General features: G+C 40.0%; 1 protein-coding gene across 1 annotated transcript; it reads right to left on the minus strand.

Moving 5' to 3' along the window:
• Positions 1 to 3756: 3756 nt before the first annotated feature.
• Positions 3757 to 25278, minus strand: RAB32 (RAB32, member RAS oncogene family). The gene is made up of 3 exons (XM_028103392.2): positions 25014 to 25278; positions 9374 to 9651; positions 3757 to 4897 (listed from the first exon to the last, which is right to left on the minus strand). The coding sequence occupies exons 1-3, from the start codon at positions 25261 to 25263 to the stop codon at positions 4748 to 4750; spliced, it is 678 nt and encodes a 225-aa protein (XP_027959193.1). The 5' UTR covers positions 25264 to 25278; the 3' UTR covers positions 3757 to 4747.
• Between the last annotated feature and the right edge of the window lie 220 nt (positions 25279 to 25498).

Genomic DNA, 25498 nt, shown 5'->3' on the forward strand with positions numbered 1-25498 from the left:
GGAATGCTGCTTAATTTCAGTGATAGTGTAGGAAACATACTGACTGGGGTAAAATAAATTGCACCATAAAAATGTAAGCATTAACTAAAAAGCCCGTCAGCCTTAACTGACACCCACAATTCTAGCCTTTACCTGAGGCAATTACAATCAGGAACTTGGTATTAACCTTTCTGAATGGCTCACATAGCCTTTAAATTTTTTTTTTTTTTTTTAGATTTTATTTATTTATTTGAGAGAGAATGAGAGAGAGCACATGAGAGGGGGGAGGGTCAGAGGGAGAAGCAGACTCCCCGCTGAGCAGGGAGCCTGATGTGGGACTTGATCCCGGGACTCCAGGATCATGACCTGAGCCGAAGGCAGTCGCTTAACTGACTGAGCCACCCAGGCGCCCTAGCCTTTACATTCTTAATACTTTTTTTTTAAATATTGCTAAACTATCTCCTTGTATGGGTATACAATTTTCCATTTTATTTTCCCCCTACAGATAAGCATGTAATTTTTTTTTGCATGCATACCTGCATGCATATCCCAACAATGCTGCAGTGAACAGGCTTCTATTATTCCTTGTACACATTAAGCAAATGTTTACCCAGGCTGGACAGTAAGGGCAAATAAAAAAATAAGCTTAAGTCTCGTTGTGGAAGTTAAGGGAGTTAACTCCTCGCATCCATGTCCCTTCCCCGTTTTCTGTGTTTACATTTAAAAACTTGTAAGTTAGTTCTCTCTTTGATATGTATGTAAATGTTTTAAAGCTAAAGAAGCCTCTCTCCAGGCTTTCTCAAGGACATCTTTGGGAGCCATCTCTTTGCAATGTATTTATGAGGACAGACAGGGTCCCTATCTCTTAATTTCTGTGGAAGGGGAGAAATCTCACACCAGCTTGCACAACTACCTCCTGCCATGAAGATATGAGAAGTGATTTCTCCTCTGGATAAAGAAATACAGACAGTCACCCCAACTATCAAGTGCATTTAGGATGAACCGTGTGTGACAAAAGGTGCCGCCAAGGTCTCTTACCCGAGAACGACTTCTGGTTTACCTTGAGAACAAGCATGACATGGGTTTTATCTGCTGAGCTATACAAAAGGGCCTTTTAATCTCTTAGCTATTGCCCCTGAGGCAATCATTCTGGCTCATGCTTATTCAATAAACATCGTTTTCTCTCTCTTCTACATTTGTGGAGCGGTCTTCTGGATGGGATGACATTTTGTTTCTGTTATTTCCCCAATGATAGCAGTTTGGCCTCTCAGCAATATGTGGGCACAGAGTCAGGTACACAGGAACACTGGAGAGAAACTGGGAGGTACCTATCAAATCAAATCTGGTTGAAAGGCAGATTGTGAACACTGATTTTCCTGTATGTTCACCAACATCAGGGATACACTCAGACTTACACATTTCTTGTGGAATCTGATAACATCTTTTTTTTTTTTTTTTACGTTTCCTGGTTACCAAGATTTAACACATGAATTGCTTCTTCTGAAAATGCTAGTTTTACATTCTTTGCCCATTTTTACTCATTGTCTTAGAGTTTATTATCCTGCTTTATTGACCCTCACCCAATTAAATGGGTTGCAAATATTTTCTTTTGTCTGTGGCTTGTTATAATTTTACTTATAATCTCTTGTTAGACATGACATTGATGCAACCAAATATATCTATATTTTCCTCTTTGGCTTTAAGCATTTGGGGATTTAAAAAGGAATTTCTCAGCCTGGTGTCAAAATTTTTTTCCATACATGCCGAAGTTTTGTAGTTGTATTTCTTGTTTTTACATTTAGGTTATTAATTTCCAGACTGTATCACTGTGAGGAACAGCACAATAGAGATAGGACTTTTTTTTTCCAAATATATAATTGTACAAAGTTACTTGGAGATTAGTCCAGCCTGTCAGAATCCTTAAGCCTCCATTTTTTTTCAGTGGATGAAAGCAGATTTATACTGCTTGTCCACTGTTTAAGCCATTCAGACTCTTTAATAACACTGATGTATAAATGGAAATAAAAGTGCTATATTTTAAAAATGTTCATGTTTTGGGTAATGCCATAGATTTCAAACTCAAAAACACTTTGACTATTACTGCTCACTATAAGGGATTTCGAAAGGACCACCACCAGATTTTTTTAAATATGTATTATTAGAGAGAGAGAGAGAGAGAGAAGGAATAGAGGAAGGGAATCTCAAGCACACCCCCCACTGAGCGGGAGCCCAATGCAGAGCTGGATCTCACGACCCTGAGATCATGACCTGAGCCAAAACCAAGAGTCAGACACAACCGACTGAGCCACTCAGGTGCCCCTCACCAGATTTTTTTTTCTTTAAAGCAGATTTCTGAGCCCCATCCCCAGAAAAATATTTAAATAGTCTGAAGTGAGGCTCAGGAATTTTCATTAAGCAATTAAGTGAATAAGGAAATAAGTATTCTTTCCTTTAGCCATTTATGTAACTTACCCTAAATTCAAATTTTATGTTCAAGTTACAAAAACAAATTGTGGTGAGAATTTAGGAGTGAAGCAAAATACTCGGTTTTACTTCTAAAGTGTAAGAAATGATAACTAGAATAAACTATCTCACAAAGACAAACAGAACCTTCAGTGTTCATAGAGAAATCATTATCTAAGGGACTCTCAATCCTTAAAATTATCCTCAGAGAAGGTAACAAATGTGGTAAAGGTGGGCACAGAGAGTGCAATACTCCCTGATTTTGCTCAATTTAAACACAATGAATTTCTTGTAAAAATGAAAATCAATAATGTTTTTAAAAAAAGAAAATTCCAAGAAGACTTGTCACTTTCAGTGACCACCCAGAATAAACTTTAGGTTTCGGCACCAACTTTTCATACTACTTACACAATTGGACTTTGGAATCAATATAAAGAAGTTGTACTTTGGGGCGGCTGGGTGGCTCAGTCGATTAAGCGTCTGCCTTTAGCTCAGGTCACGATCCCAGGGTCCTGGGATCGAGCCCCGCATCGGGCTCCCTGCTCCTTGGGAGCCTGCTTCTCTCTCTCTTCTCCACTTGTGCTCTATCTCTGTTGCTCTCTCTTTCTCAAATAAATAAAATCTTTCAAAAAAAAAAAAAAAAAGAAGTACTTGGTACCTAAACCAGAAAAAATTTTAGAGTATGACACGTTTCTTAGAAAGATTTAATATATTTTAAAAACTAAGAGGGGCTATATTAACTAAATGGTAAGTGATATTTAAATAAGGGGCTTCTTTATATTCCTTAACTTCAGAAAATCTAATTCTATACAGAATACATGTCCCAACATATCAAAGAGCTTATTTTTAAATGCAGAACATATAAACACATTTGTGATTCCTAGGCAAAGCTTAGATTTAACAAGAAGAGCAAGCTACATTTTATGGCCCATGATAACTATTTATTCCCAGAATACACCTGTCAGAGCAGATGCAATTCCTGCTAGGTTTTTTTCCCCCTGCTCTCAATAAATGCATGGATCTTTCCTACCCACATTCATAATAATGTATAAGACAATTTGATCAATGCCTCATTTTGTATTAGCTCTGGCTTATGTCACAAACACTTTTAAAATTCCTTTGAAAGAAATAGGTTGGTAATGTATGGTGATTACCATAACAATAAAAAATTAAAAAAAAAATAGGTTGGACCTTTCAGATGATAGCAAGTCCCTGAAAAACAAAGGGAAAAAGTGAACAGACACAAAGTTTTGTAAGGCAGAAAAGTACACCCCATTTACCTTTCTAGAACCATATTAATTCACAAAAACAAGGTTTCAGTCAAAATATTTATTTTTTTCCTTAACTGGGTTAAATGGTAATACAAGTATTATGAGGCTGCCTTAAGTTTCTCATGTGCTATCCTTTAAATGTCCCAAACTTTACAGAAAACTACACATGACCTATTTTCTTTCATAATTCATAATACAGAACCTCAGCTTTCATTGTATATGCTTTGAAGTGACTTCTCTCTGCGACCATTACTAATACAGATTTGAAAAGACTAGCTCCAGTTGGAGAGAATTGCAACAGTAATACCAGCCAGGCTCTCAGGTACAAAAATAAACAACCAGGAGGAAGAGGGGGGAAAAAAAACTGGAGTGAGAGAGAAGGAATATTCATTTATATTGTTTCCAACTGCCAGCAACCAAACCAGAGCTAGAAACCCAGCGCCATGTGTGTGCTGAGTCCTTGGCAAGGACATGCCACCCTGGGTAGGGCTCTTGAAATTATAATATTTAAGGATAACAATTTTACATGAAGTATCAAAGTTTGAAGTAGGAAAAAAAAAAAAAAGGAAAAACTGCAAAACAGGAACTTCAAGCCTTCTGTGACTACCAGAGTCTGCAGCCTCCCTGGAGAGTGAGACTGGAATGTGGAGACAAGACAGGGACCCATAGCCTTGCTCAAAGACTGCAGGTCAGGTTTCTTACCATCCCAGCACTGCTGCTACAAGGCACAACTTGGAATTGGTAAGGGGGGGCCCACCATTTAAAAAGATGTTACAGAGGATGTAAACATTATCCTGAACTCATGGTGACCACCAGAAAACCCCCCTGTGGGCGCAGGCTCCCAGGGGTGCCATCACTGTCGTTCTGAAAAGGGAGAAAGATTCATCCAACCCGAAGAAAAACCAGAGCATTCATTTAAAGTGCAGCCCCGGGAGGACTCACAGAACAGCACACCCGCCACCTTATCCATTCTCAGGACTGGCTCCAGCCCAGGCAGACTGCATTCTGCACGCGGGACAGATGCTGAAACCATGTCAGCAACACTGGGACTTGCTCTCTGCGGTCAAGGTCTCCTGATCCAGTTTAACTTTGTCCACGTCGTTTTCTTCATTTGGAAAGCTTTGTTGGTTTGCAAGAATATTCTCCACGAGGAACCGGGCTGCTTCATCGATGTTTACATTATCCTGTAATGCAGAAATGATGAACGAGATGAATTCTAAGGATTAATGCTTAGAAGAAAGCATGAGGAGTATTAATGGGACAAGACGGTGGACACCCCCTCTACATCTTCTCCCTCACTACAGGGTATACACCCTCAGAGGTCAATACCATTGAGTAATGTGGCTACAGAACTCTCTTCTTTTCACAAAGGATTCCCCTTCCTGATGTTCCTGTTTCAAACTTTTTGCCCCCGAGGTTCAATGAACTATCTTCAATGGTTGAAAAGGAATCATCATCCCATGCTGGGTTGCCACTCACATAAATGAAAGCACTAAGATGAAAAATTTCCTGCCCTTGAACATTTAAGTCAAGCATTCAGGATACATTATGAAGAGGAATGTCAATGGGCTCGCACATTAAAATATGATAAATGCATCATGTCATTTCTCTGAGTACGGATTATTACTTCTAGTTGTCATGTGTAAATTAACCTGAAACAATGTTGTAGGTGTGATGTCCATTAAAAATACCCTAAGGATTCACTAGCTATAACATTTGTGTGACAGATTTATTAGTTGTCATTAAATACACGAGTAACACATAACAAAATCTGAGCGTTTTAAAAAAAATATTTAACTTTTCATTTCTAAATAATTTCAGATTGACAAAAATGTTGCAAAGTAGCAAAAATTCCTACAGACCTTTCACTCATATTCCTAAAATATTAACATCCTGGATATCCAGATTTCCAGATAAAATCAGGAAATTCGATAATAGTGTCAGCATTAATTATGAAGCCTATTCAAATGTCACCATTGTCTCAATGTCCTATCTGTGATCCAAGTGACCGGCTGTATTTCGTGCTCATGTCTTCTTGGTCTCCTTTAACCTGGGACAGTTCTTCAGTCACCTTGCCTTTCATGACCTTGACATTCCTGGAGCAGCATACTGGCCAGAGATTATCCCTCAGTTTAGGCTTGTTTGAGGTTTCTGTATCATTAAACTCAAGTTATGCATTTTTGACAGGAGTAAGCGATGTGTCCCTCTCACCGTCCGAGAGGCACACTTGCTTAACGTCATGTCTGCCAGGCTTCTCCACTGAATAGTTACTATTTCTCCTTTGTACTTAGTAAGCTCAAATATGGAAATATCCTATTTTTCACCATAGTTTTCCCCATTAACTTTAACATCAATTAATTCTTCCCTAAAACAGCTATTACCATGGTGATTGAAGGTGACTACCTGGGGCGCCTGGGTGGCTCAGTCATTAAGCGTGTGCCTTCAGCTTGGGTCATGATCCCACGGTCCTGGGATCAAGCCCCGCATAGGGCTCCCTGCTCGGTGGGAAGCCTGCTTCTCCCTCTCTCACTCTCTCGGCTTGTGTTCCCTCTCTAACTCTCTGTCAAATAAATAAATAAAATCTTTAAAAAAAATTTAAAAAATAAAGGTGACTACCTATTTCCATGATTCCTTCTGCATTTATTAGTTGGAATTCTACTGTTAGGAAGAGTTTCCTCTTCTCCCCTACTTGTTCATTGGTTTATTCCTATCATGGATTATTATTTTATTCTATGGAAGAGATCCATTACAATAGTTATTTACTTTGTTGCTCAAATCGTCTTGGATTTTTGGAGCTCCTATAAGTAGGGTCCTGTTTCGTTTTGATGGGTCTCCATCATTTTGTGTTTCCTTAATTTCTGGCACCACAAAATATCTCTGTTGCATCTTTACTTTCCTTGTCCCACCAATCCTGGAATCAATCATTTCTCCATTAAACTTCTGTTCTTTTTGCAGGAGAACAGTATTTAAAAACCAAATTCTGGGGGCGCATGGGAGGCTCAGTCAGTTAAGCATCTGACTCTTGATTTCGACTCAAAGTCATGATCTTAGGGTGATGAGATTGAGCCCCACATCAGGCTCTGTGCTCAGTGGGGAATCTGCTTGAGATTCTCTCTCCTTCTCCCTCTGCCGCTTCTCCAGATCATGCTATCTCTAAAATACATAAAATCTTTTAAAAAATAATAAAAAATAAAAACCAAATTCTGGGGATTAGAAAGCTCATTGGACCTGTGGTGTCATTGCTCCTGAGCAGGCAGAGCTAGTAAATATACATGTGCCCTCCACAGACACATCAATTTCTACATTTATCAGTTTATGTATGTGTATATAGACACACATATAAACACAGGAACATATATATTTATACATACATATAAAACATTAAGTTCATATTGATCTCTCCAATTTCGATCTAACAACATGAGGTTCATTCTAGCTATCTCCCTTATCTGATATACTTTCTCAGATAGTGAGAAACCGGCAAGACTTGGGCTATTCATTCGGGTACCTTTTCCAGCATCAAGGTTTTTTTTTTTTTTTTTTATCTCCACTCCCACGATAAGTATTAACTTTAAGTATTGATCTTTGAATGTCCAAAAGTCATTTAGCCCCCACCATTCCCATTATCTCAAAGAATTATAATGCTCTTTAACCGCATTTAGTAGCAATTGATTAGGAACAGAAAATCCCATATTGTAATTAGTCACACATTTTCGTATTGGAAATCCATTATTTGCCATAAAGGTGAAAAGATGAAGTTCATGAATCCAAGACTGTCTTTTGGCTGTGTTCCCGTTAAAATTCAGATCACAGGAATTCAAGCAGAAATCAGCTGGGAAGTCAGCTGCCGGCCAGCTCAGAAATACAGGCGTTAGTGACACTCGGCCAGTATTTAAGCCTCGACTAAAATTTTAACCTAAATTTCATATTACTGTTATTCTCTTGGAAAATTCCTGGATTACTACTGAAGAAATTCTGCAGAAGGTGTTGCTAATAGATTTGTAGGAAAGCGCAGAAGAGACCTGAAACTTCTACGATGAACCAATGTTTTCCCTCTCCACTCCACATGTAACTGTCTATAAATGTTAACAAAGCTGATGACTTCCAGTTTCCAGCTACACGCCACTTGACGCTGTTTCTAAATCTTCCATCTAGATTCTGGGGATGAATTTGGATTTATTACCTGAATGATTAATTCAAATAAAACTTAGAGAAGAAATTTTATCTGTAATACATGCAACTCTTCCCACAAATCTCATGCTCTAATAAACATTGCATGTACCACGGATTATTTCCCAACAAAGCTGGGAAGTCAAGCAAATCACCTGACACACACTCCGCGGACGCGGACGGAGGGTGTGGCTTCCCGGACACGCGCCCCCACGAGGCGCCTCCCCTTCCGCCATTTCTTCCTGCCCGCCTGCCGAAGTGCTCACGCGGCACCTGGCCCCGCACTGCAACTTTCTTCTGCCACCACTTTTTACTCATGAAACTAGATCTTAAGAGTCTAGGATGTATTTATTTAAACAAATAGCCTTTAGCTTAGGAGTAAAAACTTCTGCGTCCAGCAGACACTAGTTTTTCCGATGACTCCAACATCACTCAGTTCTCTCCAGAGCCGCTTTTCTGTGCAGTCTCTCATAGCTTTGCTTTCCTTATTCTGATCATCAGCAGCACCAAATCATCTTCTACTTTTAGGGTGGGTTTCTGGTAAAGCCAAAAGTAACCTAGCCGTAAGTAGGTAATTTGACCAGTGGATAAACCTGGTCACATTTGTTAGCTAAGAGGAAAAGGCTTTTTTAAAAAATACATACCTACAAGAAATCCACAGAAGGCATCCCAAATGCTGGGACTGTGTTAAGATGCACAGTCTTATGGTTTGGACTTTGTCATTAGAGAATTTCTCCAACATTTCATCATTCTGACATAAGTCCAATTGTTATTTGACCTCTATAATGTGAAATTTCCAAAGCACATTAACGAACTCCCTCCCCACCAATATTTTGCGCTTGTGATTTTTCACCTTTGCTTTCTTACATATCTAGGCTGGCAAGATTTTTAACCAACTTAAGTGTTTTTTGTTTTTCTTCATAAAACACTGTATCCCATAATAGATGAAAGAAAAAATTCTCACTCCACTATTCATGAAGCATGTCACAAGTGTTGATACTTGCCTCTTGTTCAAATTCTTTCATACACAATTAATCTGAAACTCTTCAAACATCCTCTGAATACATCTGATACTTTCAGTGTCCATTTTGGTTAGTACTGCACATGACCCACACATTCACCAGGGTCATCTATGTCCCTGTATTTCGTGAAGCCTTCAGTAAAAATCAAAAATGCTTGGGCTTGACAAGACACTTTATCTCCCCATAAACTCCAGTTGCAGAAGTGTTTCATTTAAAGGCTCCAACTCAGAGAATGTCATTGTTCTTTGCTCTAAATAACAACTAATTTTTATTTTGATGGAAAACCTGCCCTTCTATTCACCTCCACATTAGCCAATTTTGAAAGCGTTCCTGCTGCCCACTCAAAGAAACTATAACATGCTCTACTTTGGCTTTTTCTAGGCTCCCCAAAACCACTCACTCACATAAACCCATCTAAAGCTCAGATTTACAAGAGCAGAGCAGATACAAACACAAAGCAGACCTCACCTTTGCAGAGGTTTCAAACCATCCAGTGAAACCATGTTCTTTGCAGAATTGGTCCATCTGGGGAGGATTCTGGCCACCATCCTTTTTTTGGTCACATTTATTAGCTAAGAGGATAGCAGGAATAGGGCTGCCATTTGGAAGGTGGACTTTACTATCCAGATCACTTTTCCATTTTAAGACGGCCTCAAATGTGGAACTTCTCGATATATCAAAGACTACAAAAGCACCAACAGCCTCTTTGTAGTATACTCGGGTCATGTTGCCAAACCGCTCTTGCCCTAAAAATAAATAAGAGATTAAGAGCTCATAATTCAGACAGAGTCTATATTTAGATATAACCCCTCTGACCCTAGGCATAGTGCTATAAACACGTCTCCCATTCCATAGCAAAGAAACTGGTGGGATGAAGGATGCACAGAACCACATGACTGATCATGGGGTCTGAGTACACAATTAGCTAGCTTTATGTTCTGCGCATGTCCAACACATGCTCCATAAACATCCAGATGACAAGGGCGCCTGGGTGGCTCAGTTGTTAAGCGTCTGCCTTCAGCTCAGGTCATGATCCCAGAGTCCTGGGATGTTTGGGCTCCCTGCTCGGTGGAAAGCCTGCTTCTCCCTCTCCCTCTCCCCCTCCCCCTGCTTGTGTTCCTACTCTCGCTGTCAAATAAATAAAATCTTTTAAAAAAATAATAAAAAAAAAATCCAGATGACAGTGCTTAAAGCTACAGGGCCCATAGCTCCCCCACCTCCCACGCCCTCTGGTTTAAGAGAAGAGTTAATAAAGGAAAAAAGCAAGCTGGTGGCGGAGGGGGAGAGGAGACAAGAATAGAAGAAAATGAAGCTTGCAGGAAGAAGATAAGTATGGTGGGTAAAATGCAGTCAAAAAGACTAGAACTGGCTATGAGATAAAGGAGCTCATCTTTCCTCCCCATCTCTAGCCTGCACCCACTTTTGACTCTGCATGCAAGATTGCTCTCCTCCAAGAAAGCATACACATGCAAACCTACAAACAAAAAGTGGCACATGTGGCTGTGTGATTAAAAGAAGGATCAACTATAGAGTACTTCAAATATCATACTTTTAAAATAATTTAACATGTTAAATACTTTGGAGAAAATTCTACTGCTTCACATACTACATGGGACTTTGCAAAGCATCCCCTTTCTGTCTGGTATTGCTCTTTGACACAGGAGCGACCCTAATCTTCATCTGACAGATGAAAATCCATGTGGAGAGCTGCTTGGCCAGGATGACAGTGGCACAGACAACATAAGGCAGGACTACAGCCTGGGTCTCCTGGCTCCCACGCACCCATGTTAATACAATGCTGGCCATTCTGAACCATCCTGTAGTCGCCTTGACTTCTAAGGCATTTATTTATTTATTTTAAAGATTTTATTTATTTATTTGAGAGAGAGAGAATGAGAGATAGAGAACACGAGAAGGAAGAGGGAGAAGCAGACTCCCTGCCGAGCAGGGAGCCCGACGCAGGACTCGATCCCGGGACTCCAGGACCACGACCTGAGCCGAAGGCAGTCGCTTAACCAACTGAGCCACCCAGACGCCCGACTTCTAAGGCATTTACCTTCAGTCTGTCAAGTTATGGACTAGAGTGCTCAGGAAAAAAGGCAATCAGTGCAAATCTAAGATGGGTAACTCTGACCAATGATAAAAACAAAACTGATAGGACACTTTCCTGTTAAAACACATGATGTAAAACACACGTTATCTACATTTTATGGATAGTAATAAATGCAAAGCTAGCCACAAAAAAATATTCCTTCTTCTCCAAATTCTACTATAGCTTCAGAGTTTTAGATATAGCTTAGTGAAATAATGGAAGAAAAACACAATAGGCAAACTTAAATGGATACGCTTGCAGTTCATTTGGTTTGTGACAACTCCTCATACGGGCTTATCTGAAGTGTACTATGATGGTCCAGATGTCTGAACTTCATTGTAACAAATGGTCACATATGAAACCTATCATGTTCATATTTTATTGGTAAGGTAAATCTGACCAGCCAATTATATAGCTTATTTAATCACAGTGCTGACATTTATAAGAAGTTAACATTGTACCATTTTCCATAAACATACACACTTAATAGTCATACATGGCAAAGTCACAGAGGATATACTAACTGTCAAAGTCAATATCACTCTTCTGCAAAAAGATGACGTCGATTGCATTAAAGTGGTTCTGACTTCAATTTTAACTAGAGAGTACATACTACTTTCAGTTTTATAAATCTTAATTATTAAATATAAAATGACTATGGCAACAAGGGAAACTAGCCTCATTAAGACAGTCCAGATTATAAGATTATTTCACAGTTATAAGAAAGTACTCTTTTGGACTATCCCTTCAATTTAGAAATGAGGGTAGGATGCCAAACTAGTAAAAGTATAGAAATCCAGATGTTTATGAAGAACCATTAAGCTTTACTATTGTTTTGTTTACTGAATCATTTATAAATTCCTAAAAATACTACTTTCAACCAATCATACTAAATCATATTCAAATTTGTCCTCATATAAACTTCTTGGTAAAACATAAGAAAATCAGAAATGTGTATGACAAGTAATTTTTTAGGTGGACCCTGTGGCTTAGAAACCTCAAGTTATTTTCCCTAGGTTCCAAGGTTAGGATTCAAAACTCTGATAGTCTCAGAGTGTGCTTTCTAACAACCACACCATACGGCAACTCAAAATAGTGTCAATTACCCTATTAAGCAGACGAAAAGGAAAGGTACAGCCTGGGAGAAAAAAGATGCAAATCCTAGATCTAGTAAAGGACTTATACCCAGGACATATAAAGAACTCTCAAAACTCCAAAGAAAGAAGATAAAAAATCTAATTAATAAAGTAAGCAAAAGACTGGAACACTTTATCAAAGAACGTATACAATGACAAATAAGCAGAGGAAAAGATGCCCAACATCATTAATTATTGGAGAAAGTCAAATTTAAATCACGACGAGCTGCCCCGTCATGCCCACAAGAATGCCTAAAACAAAAAGTCTGATTATACCCAGGACTGGTGAAGATGTGGAGCAATCAGCTCTCATACACTGCTGGTAAGAATAAGAATTTTAAAATAGTGCATCCACTTTGGTAAACAATTTGATAGTTTCTTAAAAATTTAAACATATAACTACCATATAACCAACACACTCCACTCCTAGGTATTTGCCCAAACAAAATGAAAGCACATGTCTACACAAAGTCATGTTTGTGAATGCTCATAGATGTTTTATTTTTTTAGCCAAAATAGTAATAAAGTATGGTATATCCATACAATGAAATAGAACAATAGAAAGGAAAGGAACAAACTATGGATACAAGTAACAAAATGGATGAATCTCAAAATAATGATGCTGAGTAGAAGAAGCCAGACCAGAGAGGGAATAGGTTATTACTCTATGAATACATTTATATCAAATCCTTAAAAATAAAAACTATAGTGACTTAGTAAGAGGAAGCACATCAATGACTGTCTTCAGCAAGGCAGAGAGATGAGTTACAAAGGGGCAAGAGGAAATACCTTTGGGGTGATGGAAATGGTTGCAATCTTGATTACAATGATGTTTCGCTAGTGTTTACATATGGCAAAACATCAAATTGTACAGTTTGTTGTATGTCAATTATATATCAATAAATAAAAAATAATACCTACCTCGGAGGCTCACTGGGGAGGTTTAATGTAAAATGCCTGCCTGAGAGTCTTTTAGGGCAGAGTACGACAAACTATAATTCATGGTCAAATTTGGCTAAAGTTTTATCGGAATCTTGTCGCCTTCATCTGTTTATGGGTTTCTACATCTGTTTTCATTCTACCATGGCAGAGTTGAGTAGTTGCAACAAGGAGTGAATGCCTACAAAACCTAAAGTATTTGCTACTTCTGTTCTAAGGGGTGAGGGATGGTCTATCCCTTGAACTGGAAGTGCTATATAAAAATTCATGAAGGCATGTACTTAAAGTATAATTTACATGCACAGACCTTAAGTTCAAAAAGTAAAATGTCAGGCCCATAGTAAGCACTGTGTAAATGTTAGCTAGTATTATTATTAAGTGCTCAATAAATGTATTATATGAAGAAAGCCTGAGCATCCTCTTTAAAATGGTGCAACTAAACCCGGCAAAGCCTTAAACTAGTTATATGCTGTAGTGGTAGTGTAGTGGTGAAAACAGTTTGCAAAGGACGATGAACTTGAGGAAAGTACAAATATACTAGAGAATCAAAATATCAAGCACTAAAGGTCAAGCAACCCCAGGCATGTAACTTTCTCTGCCAAATAAGTGAAGTGTCTTTAAGGATCTTTAGGGATCTTCTAAGCCCTCCCAGCTCTCCCTTCTGATGTTTTAAGTTTCTCTGTGATAACTTTAATATAATGATTTTCTAAAAATTCTGCAATCACTGAATCCAGACAGCAATGGGGATCAAATGTAAATAATCCAGAATCAAAAGGCCATGCCATGCATTTAGGAAAATAGCTTACTTTCCAACAGAATAGTAAAGTATACTTCCTATTTTACTGAGTTCATCATCTCCTTTTTTAAAAATTCTGAAGTAATCCACTACTGCTTCAGAAATATTCCTGAATTGGTCAAAACAAATAAAAAACACACATTTCTAAAATACATTAAATTTAATTACAGAATAGAAAAAGATACAATGAATTCATTTAAAATAATCTTAACATAAATTTAAGAGCTGTTCTCCAAAAATAAACCTAACAAGGTAAAATCTAGATTTAACTATGTTGGTTTCAAAGGTTGGAATGCATAGATATGCTAAACTCTTCCAGCTGTTAAACTAGAAAATAAAGGAAACTTTGCTACTAGAGTAAGAGTTGCATCCCCTAACTTTGTTACTATTACTGTCTGGGTAATTTTATCTATTCCCTTATTATTGCCTAAAAGAACTATAGTGGAAAACAAAACTACTGTTCACAGATATTCCATTCTCCTCTACTTCTAGATGCATGAAGGATCACACTCTTTTGCCCCCACTAAATTAGGAGTGGCTATGAACTAGTCTTGGCCCATGAAATGTAAACAGAAGTGTCATTTCTAAGCAGAATCACTTGGGTGACAGTGTCCTTGTCCTGCTACAGCAGGCTTGAACCCTAATTTTGAGATGACAGCGTCAAGAGATGGTAGAGCCTCTGTTAGCCTGAGTCTTCTGGTAGCTCCAATGCAAACCTGCCCTCACATCCTTCCCTCCACCCCAACCTCTGCCTTCACTATGGACATGTAGAAAGAGTGAGGAATAATTATCTTAAACCACTGACATATTAATGTTGTTGGAACCCCAACATAACCTAGTCTATCCTGACTGATACAACTCCCAAATATTTTATTTTTTTACCTCATATCTAGATTTGATTTCCACTAAAAAATATGTATTAGGTTCCTTCCATGTACCAGGCACTATGCTGGACACTGGTCAACATCACAGAACAATGAATATGATTTCCTCTCCTAAGGAGCTCACAGTCTATTTGAGGACACAGACACACTGATACCATGGTGTGTTAGGTGTAATCAGAGATATGAAGAGTATATTATGGTAGCATACAAAGGGATGGAATTCATAGAGGTATGTAAGCTAATCTTATTAGTTGTTTCTTATCAAGAAATGCCATTCAGATGCTTACTTGGACACAACAGCTTCACATATTTAACTTCTAGATACAACTTCCAACAGTGCTGAGTCTTCCCCATGAGAATGATGCATTCTGAGGCGACTGGGTACCTCAGTTGGTTAAGAGTCTGTCTTCAGCTCAGGTCATGATCTCAGGGTCCTAGGATAGAGCCCCAGGTCCGGCTCCCCGCTCAGCAGGGAGTCTGCTTCTCCCTCTCCCTCTGCCCCTCCCCCCTGCTCATGCACAAGCTCTCTAATAAACAAATAATCTTAAAAAAAAAAATGATGCATTGTACTACTTCCCTCTCACAACACTTTGGGAGTTAGCCCTAAGCTTAAAAAAGGGCTAGGGACCAAATTAATGGAAAAAACTTTCATATTTACATTAAATTGCACAGGAATTCTGAAGAATCCTAGAATTATTTTTTCTTAATTTTAGACAAAAAAATATAAATAGTCTCTGGGAAGTAGCCAATCAGCCATTCTAAGTTCAGTCCAAGAAAACTTTATTATTCTTGGATTCTACTTTACATAAATATGTAAATAAAATGCAGGGAATTCCTACCATGCTGACTGCTCCTGGGTTGTGTCCCAGAACAGGAGAGGAGAGGGTAGAGATGTCTGTAGTTATTAAATACAAAGACAGATGCATGAGTTTTATTTCATGGAGTGTGTGTGTGTGTGTGTGTGTGTGTGTGTGTGTGTGTGTGTGTGTATAGAGTTAAAGCTTATGGCAATATAAAAACTCAGCAGGACCTGGGAGATCTTCCTCTACATAGGAAGTAGCTCAAACAGGGTGGGGAGATTCTAAGCAACACCACCTTCTTTAACCAGTGCTGCAGTCATTTCTTACTGGAGGAGGAGGGACCCACTTTCATGCCTTCCTGACCAACACTTAGATGGACAACATTGTAACTGAGAGAGGATACCCCATATCATCTAGTCCAACCTCTCTTGTTTTATAGATGAGAAAATAAAATCCCAGGGAGAAAAAATTGCTCCAATTCCCAAGTTATCTATTATCCAATGTGCTGTCCAATCTGTTAGCCAAAGACTTTCTGGAGTACATGTTGCTCCATATGTCCCATGTTTCCAAACAGACCCAAGGCAGTGCCATGGGCCTAGGACGACTCTCCTCAAGGCTAGCACAGCCCTATTGCACAGGGTAAACCCTTTCTCTAAGTCTCCTAGGGCTTTACCATAGCAGCTATGGGCAGTGCTCCAGTGCTGAATGCTTTAGTTACCCCATATTGGGGCAGCTGCTGTGGGCAGACTGCCAAAGTATTCCAAAGGACTCTAAAATGTTTTATCTTTTAAAAAAATTCTGTTACTTCCTTTTCTAGAAGAGGGAACCTTTATTATAACTAGACATCATGGCAATGAGAATGAAGAAAAAGCAGTGCTAGTCATCTAGGCTCAAAGATATTTAAAGATGCACAACTTATATACCCAAATGGATGAAGCTTAAGGTATATATGGTGGCAAAAAGATCAAAATGCTTATGTAATATTTGGGAGTATCCAACACTAATGACTTGAAAAGGAGCTGAGGTAACATATTTCCAAAAATACATAATGGAATTAAGGAAAAGAAAACCACAAAATAATTTGCCTTCTTTCTTTATATGTAAATTTCCAAAAGGAAGGTATTTCCTCTGTGTTTGAAAAGGAAAGGACTACATTCTGAACGGTTATCAGAAAGAGAGGCCAGAGATGCTCTCTTTTGTGATTTTAATCATTCCCTTTGTTTAGTTTTTTAATGTTCATCTCAATATTTTATGTTCATGACCTCATTTGATAAATAACCTAAATATTTCCTCACATTATTTGAAACTCAAAATATAAATTTCACCATGAAACACAAATCAAAGTAATGAGACAACTGGTGTTTAGTATTCCAAGTAGAAATTCTTACCCTTTCCCACCGAGAATCACTTGAGCTACACAGTCTTACTCAAGGTGATCCAGTGGAAAAGTATAGTTTCTAATTAGTGCTTGTAAACTCCTTTAAAAAAAAAATCCTTAAATCTCATTGTGCGTTTTAGAGATGAAGCACTGCTAACAAACATGTTAGAAGGCCAACAGATCAATACCAAGTCAAATTTCATTTAAATCCAGTCATCAGGGGCACCTGGGTGGCTCAGTTGGTTAAACGTCTGCCTTTGGCTCAGGTCATGATCCCAGGGTCCTGGGATTGAGCCCCACATCAGGCTCTCTGCTCAGTGGGGAGTCTGTTTCTCCTTCTCCCTCTGTGCCCTCTCTCTCTCTCAAATAAATAAATAAAACCTTTAAAAATAAATAAAAATAAATCCGGTCATCAGTTCTAAAAGGATAATTATCCATTAAAATTTTTTATACCATGATATAGGCAACAATGTGATGTCATAATGGGTCTTGGGTTTGTCAAACAAAAGAGTAACAAACTGAATACAGAAACAAAATAGGAAAACACCTAAATTAAAAGGAAAATAAACTGCTTTCGAGACGGTAGCGGTGGTAATACTGAGTAGTTCTCAAAATTACCTATTCCCCGATCAACTCAGACTCTGGATTTCTTTTTGCTACCTTAAGATGACTGGGCTTTTGTGGTATTCAGTCACTGTGTAAGGTCTTATTCTGTGGGACTATAAAAAGAATGGCTGACTTTAATCAATCTGAAACAAGTAATAAAATCAAAATATCTTTTTGATTTGTGTTCAAAGTCATAGTAGTTTTAAAAGTTTAAGATATTAGCTTTTTCCTTTCCTACCTAGTTATTCAACAAGAGCAAGAAATGTGCCATCTCTGTCCTGTAAATGCTCTTGTGTCCATACACTACCCTCAGAAGGATGCTCTTGAGATAGGCACACAGACAAGGAGGAGGTGATGTGAAATCGAGAAGAACTCCAGGGTCATGGAAGGTGAGTGTGAGGGAGCACGGGGAGCAAGCAGGTTTGCCCCGTTAAGTGGAGAACTCCTTGAGTGAGGTGAGAGGATCAATCTATCCTCAGGGTGCAGCAAAGCCAATGACAGAACAACTTCTCCTCAACTTTAGTAGAAATCAGATTGCACGTAGTGCTTGGTAGTTGCAAATTTCCAGGCCCTACCTCTAGGAATTCTAATTTGGTAAGTATGGAGAATTGGTAGTTGTCTATTCCATTATCCCCTCACAGAATTTTATTTGGGGAAGCAGTGAGTCCAATTAAAAAAAAAAAAAAAAGGCCCTAGATTTCCCAGCGGTCCTCACAGCAAGGCATGCACGTCTGCTTGGACCACAAAGACTATGACCAAGGCATAGGTGGGCGGTGCCATGTCAGCTTCAGTCCGTGAGGACTTTAGGGTTCTGCTCAGCAGCTGTGGACTGCCCAACCACAGGCTTACCAGGTGAGAGAATTAAACTCTTTGTTAAAATCACGATGCATAGGGATGTTTGTCAGAGGTAGCCAAATCTATTGACACAGTTGATGCTAAAGAATCTGCATTTTATGGGGCACTTGGGTGGCTCAGTCCATTAAGCATCTGTCTTAGGCTCAGGTCATGATCTCAGGGCCCTGGGATCAAGCCCCACATTGGGCTCCTTGTTTGGCAGAGAGCCTGCTTCTCCTTCTCCCTCTGCTGCTCCCCCTGCCTGTGCACGCACTCTCTCTGTCAAATACATAAAATCTTTTAAAAAAAATAGAAGTGAGTGGAAAGAATGGGGAAGAAGAGAATGTAAGGCCAACTGTCAGAGATCCTTAAACTAAACCCCTACTACCCATTTATTTATATGTGGCTCTTCTTTCTCAAAAGGAGAGTGAGGAAATTACATGTGTCTAGCCTCCTTGGTTATAAAAAGCACTTTTGAAAATATAATTGAATAGAATTCTAAAGCACTTTTATCCTGATCTTTTACCTCACCCTACAGAATTCCACCACCCCGCTCCATTTATATGTCTGCACCTGTTCTCCCCCCCTCCAGGAGATCTCTGCAACCACAACACAACCTAAACTTGTCGACTTAGTCCACTCTCTACTACTTAAGTGTTAATTAAGTGTGAAATCATCACCAGTTTAAGGATATGCTATCCTCAGGCTACAAATATAAGGCCTTCAAAGTTTTCTTCTTTGGAAGAGCACTTTCTTTCGTCTCTCAATCTCTTCTAACAAATGCCTAGAAATATGGATCAATCATGTTTTTTATTTCCTATATTTTATAATGCTTTGACATCTTGGGGCCTTGGGGACCAGTGGAGGGACTGCCCCTTCCAGCTAGCTAGTTCTTAGAGACAGACAGCAAACCACTTGCTGAAAGCCTATCTCTGATAAGCAAACCAACCAATCCAGAGTCCTCACCACCCATCTGCCTCCCTTTTCAGGCTCCTGCAGTCTAGCACACTATCCTCCTGCCCTAAATCACCCATGGCCAGGTACTAAACAACCAGAGACCACCCCTCTAGCCCAACGCCCACTCAAATATTCCAAACTAACCAATCCTAAGCTTACTCAGCTTGCCTATGCTGTCTTGTCCATTCCTTCCGGCAAAAACTACAATAAAGCCTAGTGCATGCTCTTCCCTTGCTCCTTCCGCCTCTCGACCAACCCCGGTGCCTCCCCATGTGACCCTGCATAGGGCAGCATGCTCCCTTCTCTTGGGAACTATGAATAACAACCCATCTTTTCAGTGGTGATGATCTGGTGTGTGGGCCTTACCACACCTGATAAAAACAAAATCCTGGGTATGCTTTAAAACAGAATAAGAATCACTGAAATTTCCATATCAGAAGCTTAAGAAAATCAGAAGGTCAAGAAAACATACACATAATGGATAAAATTTCTCCTAAAATACATTTGAAAGTAACGCTGCCTCTCTAGAATAATGCATGGCTTAAAGGTTTAAAAAGGTTTCAAAGATCAGAGTAGACCACGCAAACATCTATAATTATCACCGTGCTTTTCCAGGGTGTGCTCTACAAGTATCTGTCAATAAAACGGCATTGTTATCTCCAGAAAGTCCACACTGTGGAAACAGTCTTTCCAAAATGCCCCCCAAAAATGACGGAGTCGATCAAAAAGTAACTACGCTGGAAGTTCTGTGTTAATTAAGAAGAGTGTAACTGGGGGCGCCTGGGTGGCTCAGTGGGTTAAGCGTCTGCCTTCAGCTCAGGTCATGATCTCAGGGTTCTGGGATTGAGCCCCATGTCGGGCTCTCCGCTCAGCAGCAAGTCTGTTTCTCCCTCTGTGACCTCTCTCACTTTCACTCTCTCTCAAATGAATAAATAAAATCTTTAAAAAAAAAAAAAGAGTATAACTGGAAATTCTGGATTGATAACATAGAGAGATGGTAATTACTACAATGGGTATAAAGTAGGAGTCATATGAGCTACTGTAAGAATGACCAGAACATTTGCAAATTTAGACAAGAGTCTGTTAAACTGTTCGACAACAATCTTTAGACTGTTTTGACACCAGTGAACCCAAAATCCGCTGCACTATTAAAAGCTTGTTTTCATATCTCAGAGTCATGAGACGTGTCTCTGTACAGTGCCATTGATTATCTGTGTTCTCTTGGTCAAGTTACGACACTTCTCGGTATTTAGACTATGGGATCTCCAAAAGCCTTCAAGATCTTCATTTCAAACAATAGAATGATTAGGAAAATGGTTGGGAAGAAAGGTCAAGTTTTAGCGTTTTCTCTCGATGTCCCCCTCTCTCTACAGCTAATGTGGGCACTTTTCAGCCTATGTGGGACAACTGAGGCAACTGAGAAAGGTAACATATTAATAAAAAAAAAAAGGAAAGGCAAAAAGCATATCATTATCAGAATTTCCACGAGCAGTAACAGAAATATGCTGTTAACGCTGCCCATCCTGCCTGGGCAATTGTGGATGCAAAGTCCAGACTGGGGCGCCCAAAGATGTCTCCGGATTTACGAACTGAGGAAGATTTAAAGATGTAAGATGGGACGGTAGACTTCACTTGTAATTCAGCACAGCAGTTGAGTCTGCATAAGGCTGAGGATGGCAAGATTGTACAAAGTCAGATATAATGAAGATTTTTAAAAATCCCTTTAAATGAGTTAATTGGAAAGTCATTGTAATAGTCGGTGTTTAAGATGGAGATTACAAATCTAATTCCTCAGAGCATTGCTTCTTCATACTTAGAAGAAACCCGAATATTAATAATTGTTGACTAATAGATACATTGAAGGTCAAGAAAGCATCCGAGATAATATTCCAGATTCTTGTTTATGTGGGTTATAGGAGAGTTATGAAGGCAGGCAAGAGGCCATGAGGTACAGGGGCTGTCAATGTAGAAGATGGAACAAGGGAAGTAGTTCTAATTTGGGATGGGAATCAAAACAATAAAAAGTGAATCTAAGTATGCTTTATATAAGTTATAATGCCTTCCAACCAAGCATTTTATGCTCTAGGTAAATAATACTCAGAGGAACTTCTGAATAGAAGGTTCCTGATCTGTTCTTGGGCCCAAAGGAGTGTTATCCATTCAGATTATTTTATATAGAAATACTGATTCTAAAAAGTGAAAGGTGGCAGAAGAGATCAGTTCCTCAAAAAATGCCACTTTGGCATAAGGATTATTTTGAACTAAAGGCACTTGAAAAAGAGCAGGTTTAAGAAGGGTGCTCTAATCTCTTTTTCTCCCTGAAAGCAGATAAGAATACTCTCATGTGAGAGATGTCTTCTCTTTTCTAGGAGGAAAGAAACATTCTTATCACCAGGGATGGGAGTCAAAGTGGAGAGACGTCTCTACAAACAGACTTTATAAAATAACGCTTATTTTCCTTTAGCTTCCCCGTATTAGTTATTTTTCCACAATTCCTTCTCCTTGTTCAACCTGGTATAAAAGCACTTAGGTTTTGCCACTTCTTTGGGTGTTCATTTTCTTATGAGGGCTCCCGTGTCAGAGAAAACTTATGTGAAATAAATTTCTGCTGTTAATCTGTCTGGCATCAATTTAATTTTCAGGCCCCGCTGAAAACTCTAAAAAGGGAGGGATAAAATTTTGCCTCTCCTGCAAAGGTAAATCACTTCAACAAATACAGGAAGACTACACTGTATTAGATCTAAATGGACAAACTGGTTTCTTCCTTTTAAAGATCTAGTCTAGACCAGCCATTCAATCGACCTGGAAAATTCTATAGTTGCTAATAAAGTTATAATAAGTAGTAAGCCAAACACTACTTCGTTTATGATACATATGAAAGGGCGGATCATATTCTGCTCTGGGAAATAACCTAGTTTGCAGTGACATGGCAAACAAAATGCACCAAGAAGGCTGAAATTGCTGGTAAATAAGGGGCCCATCAGGAATATGGTGAAGAAAATTGAAATAAGCCAGGACACCAAGTACACTTGCTCCTTCTGTGCCAAAACCAAGATGAAAAGATGAGCTGCGGGCATCTGGCACTGTGGTTCCTGCATGAAAACAGTAGCCAGTGGTGCCTGGACCTATAGCCCAGGAAAGTCGACCACCAGACAACCGCAGGAATTGGGAGACCAGTAGAAGCTCCACCATTTAAGACATTGCTGGCCTATGATAAATGGGTTAATTTATGTAACAACAACAAAAGGAAGCTTAGAGACATCTCTTGCTACATCTTAATTTAGTAGTATTTATTAAACTTCTTAAAATTTTATTGACGACTTCAGTAACTTAGTATATTTCAGTTAATGTGTTAAGAGCAATCTCAAGGGGCGCCTGGGTGGTTAATTAAGCAGCTGCCTTCAGCTCAGGTCATGATCCCAGGGTCCTGGGATCAAGCCCCATGTCCGGCTCCCTGCTCGGCAGAGAGCCTGCTTCTCCCTCTCCCTCTGCCTGCTTGTGTTCTATCTCTCTGTCAAATAAATAAATAAAATCTCAAAAAAAAAAAGAGCAATCTCAAAACAGGTGTAATGTAAGGGACAGTTGCCTAACACAAAAATTGTACTGAATTACATCTGGATTTTAAAGCTACATTCATTTCACGCAATAAAAAAGCATTCCGAAGGCCTGTACCCAAGAGTCACCATGGTTCCTGATCTGAAGAGTTCAGCTGAAACTGCTTGGCCACATTTATGGGGAATGTCTGGACAACTCCCACCTGTTCTACTTGCCAAAGTTTCCAAGTATAGAGACTCAGTGTATTCCTTTACCAATTTTCTCATCTCTAAAGCCACGACAAAGAAACTAGTAATAGTACCACACCTTAAGTTAGTCCTATCAACTGACCAGTTCTACCTACTGTTTTGCAGTAAAGGAATATTTCTATCCTTTGAGGATTCAGTATGATTTAATGGGTTACTACATAAGGCAAATATGTTTAGCCCTGGGGAACTTTCTGGAGTGGCCTTCAATTTGCCTTCATTACATCATTATGACTTAATTCAAATGGTATGAGCTAGGATTCACTAACAGGTCAAATATTCAAAGCAAACATACTCTCTAAACCTCAAGTGAAAGCCAAATTATTTTTGTGGCAGCTTCCTTATATATTAAGATCCCATCTCTGAAAATCTTATTTATAAGGTGAGCCTAGTAATTTCTAATTACCTCATAGTTTACCTCAAATCTTATTAACACCTGGTGTGTACTTGCTGAATGGTCTTGCAACCAGGAATCCCCGTTCGAGATCTTAAAATCTTGCTTTCCTTCCTGGCAAAGCTCAATCTTTGGATTTAGGCAAAAGTGCAAGCACATTCCATCTAGGCCAATATGTACCAGAGTCTGACAAGACTATGTCCCCTTCCTGGCTGCATAGGTCGGTTCAAGGTAGACAAAAAAAGGGAAGAAGTGATACCCAGGGAGAAAATTACTCATGATTTTGCTTTCCCAAGTCTCCAAATATAAGTATTTTTGCGTGAAGCTTAAAAACACAAATGTGCCAATAAAATCTTTTATTTACCTGCAGTGAGGCCCAATGAAAATTTAATAGCTAAATATATTATTTTACAAGAAGAATAAGGCAAAGTCAACAACACTCCCAGGTGGGGGTTTAAAATCATCTTCATGGAAATCTACAGCTACACTGAAGATTCCTGGAGAATGACTATCACATGGTAAGGCAACCTTCAGAATTTACGACCTTGTCAAGAAGCAATACTAGTATTCACAAGTGTTCTGTGAAACTGCAGGAAGTATTTCAAAAGAAGCCTCTGGCTTCAAAAGATGACTCTTCAAACGAACTTTTGGTTTTCTGTAACCAAAAGAAAAAAAAAAGCTGAGCCCGGGGCTGATCATCCCCCTTTCTCTGAGGAACTGACATACATAAATTTATCCTCATATCTGAGGCAGAGAAGTCTGTTCTTAAATAAGTGAGTATATAGGTTATAATTCTTCAATACCTTCTCAGGGAATAAGCTGTTGATGAAAAGAGCACTTACCTAGCAGACAGACCTATGTCGTCATCCCCCCCCCCACCAGCTGGGTGACCAAATCGTCTAAGGTTGATGCATCTGTAGGATGGTCTCTCCAGCTCTGTACTTTCTCCCGTAAAAATTCTCTATCGCAGACTGAGCTTCTTTCCAGCAATGATTGAACAGGGTAACTTTTGGTATCACTTCCATATTTAAGCTTTCCAAAGTTAACATCTTTTTAAATGCCCACCCCGCCAGAGTTCAAGTTTTCAAAAATTAAAGCAAGGAGATAAGTACCCTCTCAAAGAGGGGTATTATGCTCCTAAATGGCAACTGAAAGCAAATGACAGAGAAACAATACATAGGGGTGTAGGGTGGAGAGGGGTCCAGGTGTTGGTTTAGGGAAGGAGGAAGGATTCAAGAGCAACCTTCGCAAATCTTCACCTTCGGAGGAGGGGCATGGAGGGGCCTGGCCTAGGAGAAGAGCACCCTATCTGAAAAAGGGAGTTTCACTCACAAAAAAGGGTCTCAGATCCAAGGTACGTGATGACAAACATTCTACAAAGGAACCTGGGGACGCCCGGGTGGCTCAGTCGGTTAAGTGTCTGCCTTCGGCTCAGGTCATGAGGACAGAAAGAGGACAGCAGACTGAGCGGTGCCCACCGCCCGCCGCTTACCCGCGATGTCCCAGAGCTGCAGGCGCACCAGCGTCCGGTTGTCCCAGTTGAGGACCTTGAGGGCGAAGTCCACCCCGATGGTGGCCCTGTAGTGCTGGGAGAAGAGCTGGTGGACGTAGCGCTTGATGATGCTGGTCTTGCCCACGCCGAGCTCACCGATGACCAGCACCTTGAAGAGGTGCTCGCGGGTCTCGGGCGCAGCGGCCCCCGCCGCCCCCTGGCCCGGGTCTCCGGGTCCCCCGCCCGCCATGAGCGCCCCCCCCGGCCCCGCTCGAGCCGGCCGCCCCCCTCTCCCCGCGAGCTCGGGCTCCGCGCCGGGGCCCCCGCCCTGTCGCGCTGTCCCCGCGCGCCTGCGGAGCCCCCGCCGGCCGTCGCAACGTCCCCGAGGCCGGCCGCCGTGCGCCCGCGCCACCGCCTGACGGGTCACAGGACCCGGAACCAGCCGCGCGGAACGGAAAGAGGGCCGGGGGGGGGCTGGCCTGCGG

The sequence above is a fragment of the Eumetopias jubatus genome, unplaced genomic scaffold, assembly GCF_037043125.1.
Source record: "Eumetopias jubatus isolate StellerSeaLion01/CBP00866 unplaced genomic scaffold, mEumJub1_p1.0 scaffold_6, whole genome shotgun sequence".
Taxonomy (NCBI): Eukaryota; Metazoa; Chordata; class Mammalia; order Carnivora; family Otariidae; genus Eumetopias; species Eumetopias jubatus.

Bases quoted from the DNA above. Each gene is read 5' to 3' on its own strand.
- RAB32 (XM_028103392.2), bottom strand. From the start codon at position 25,263: ATGGCGGGCGGGGGACCCGGAGACCCGGGCCAGGGGGCGGCGGGGGCC. The intron at 9,652-25,013 runs GTAAGCGGCGGG...ATTTATTTTTAG, and splicing joins GCAGCTCTGGGACATCGCGG to GGCAAGAGCGGTTTGGCAAC. The intron at 4,898-9,373 runs GTGAGGTCTGCT...TCTGCATTACAG, and splicing joins GGTTTGAAACCTCTGCAAAG to GATAATGTAAACATCGATGA.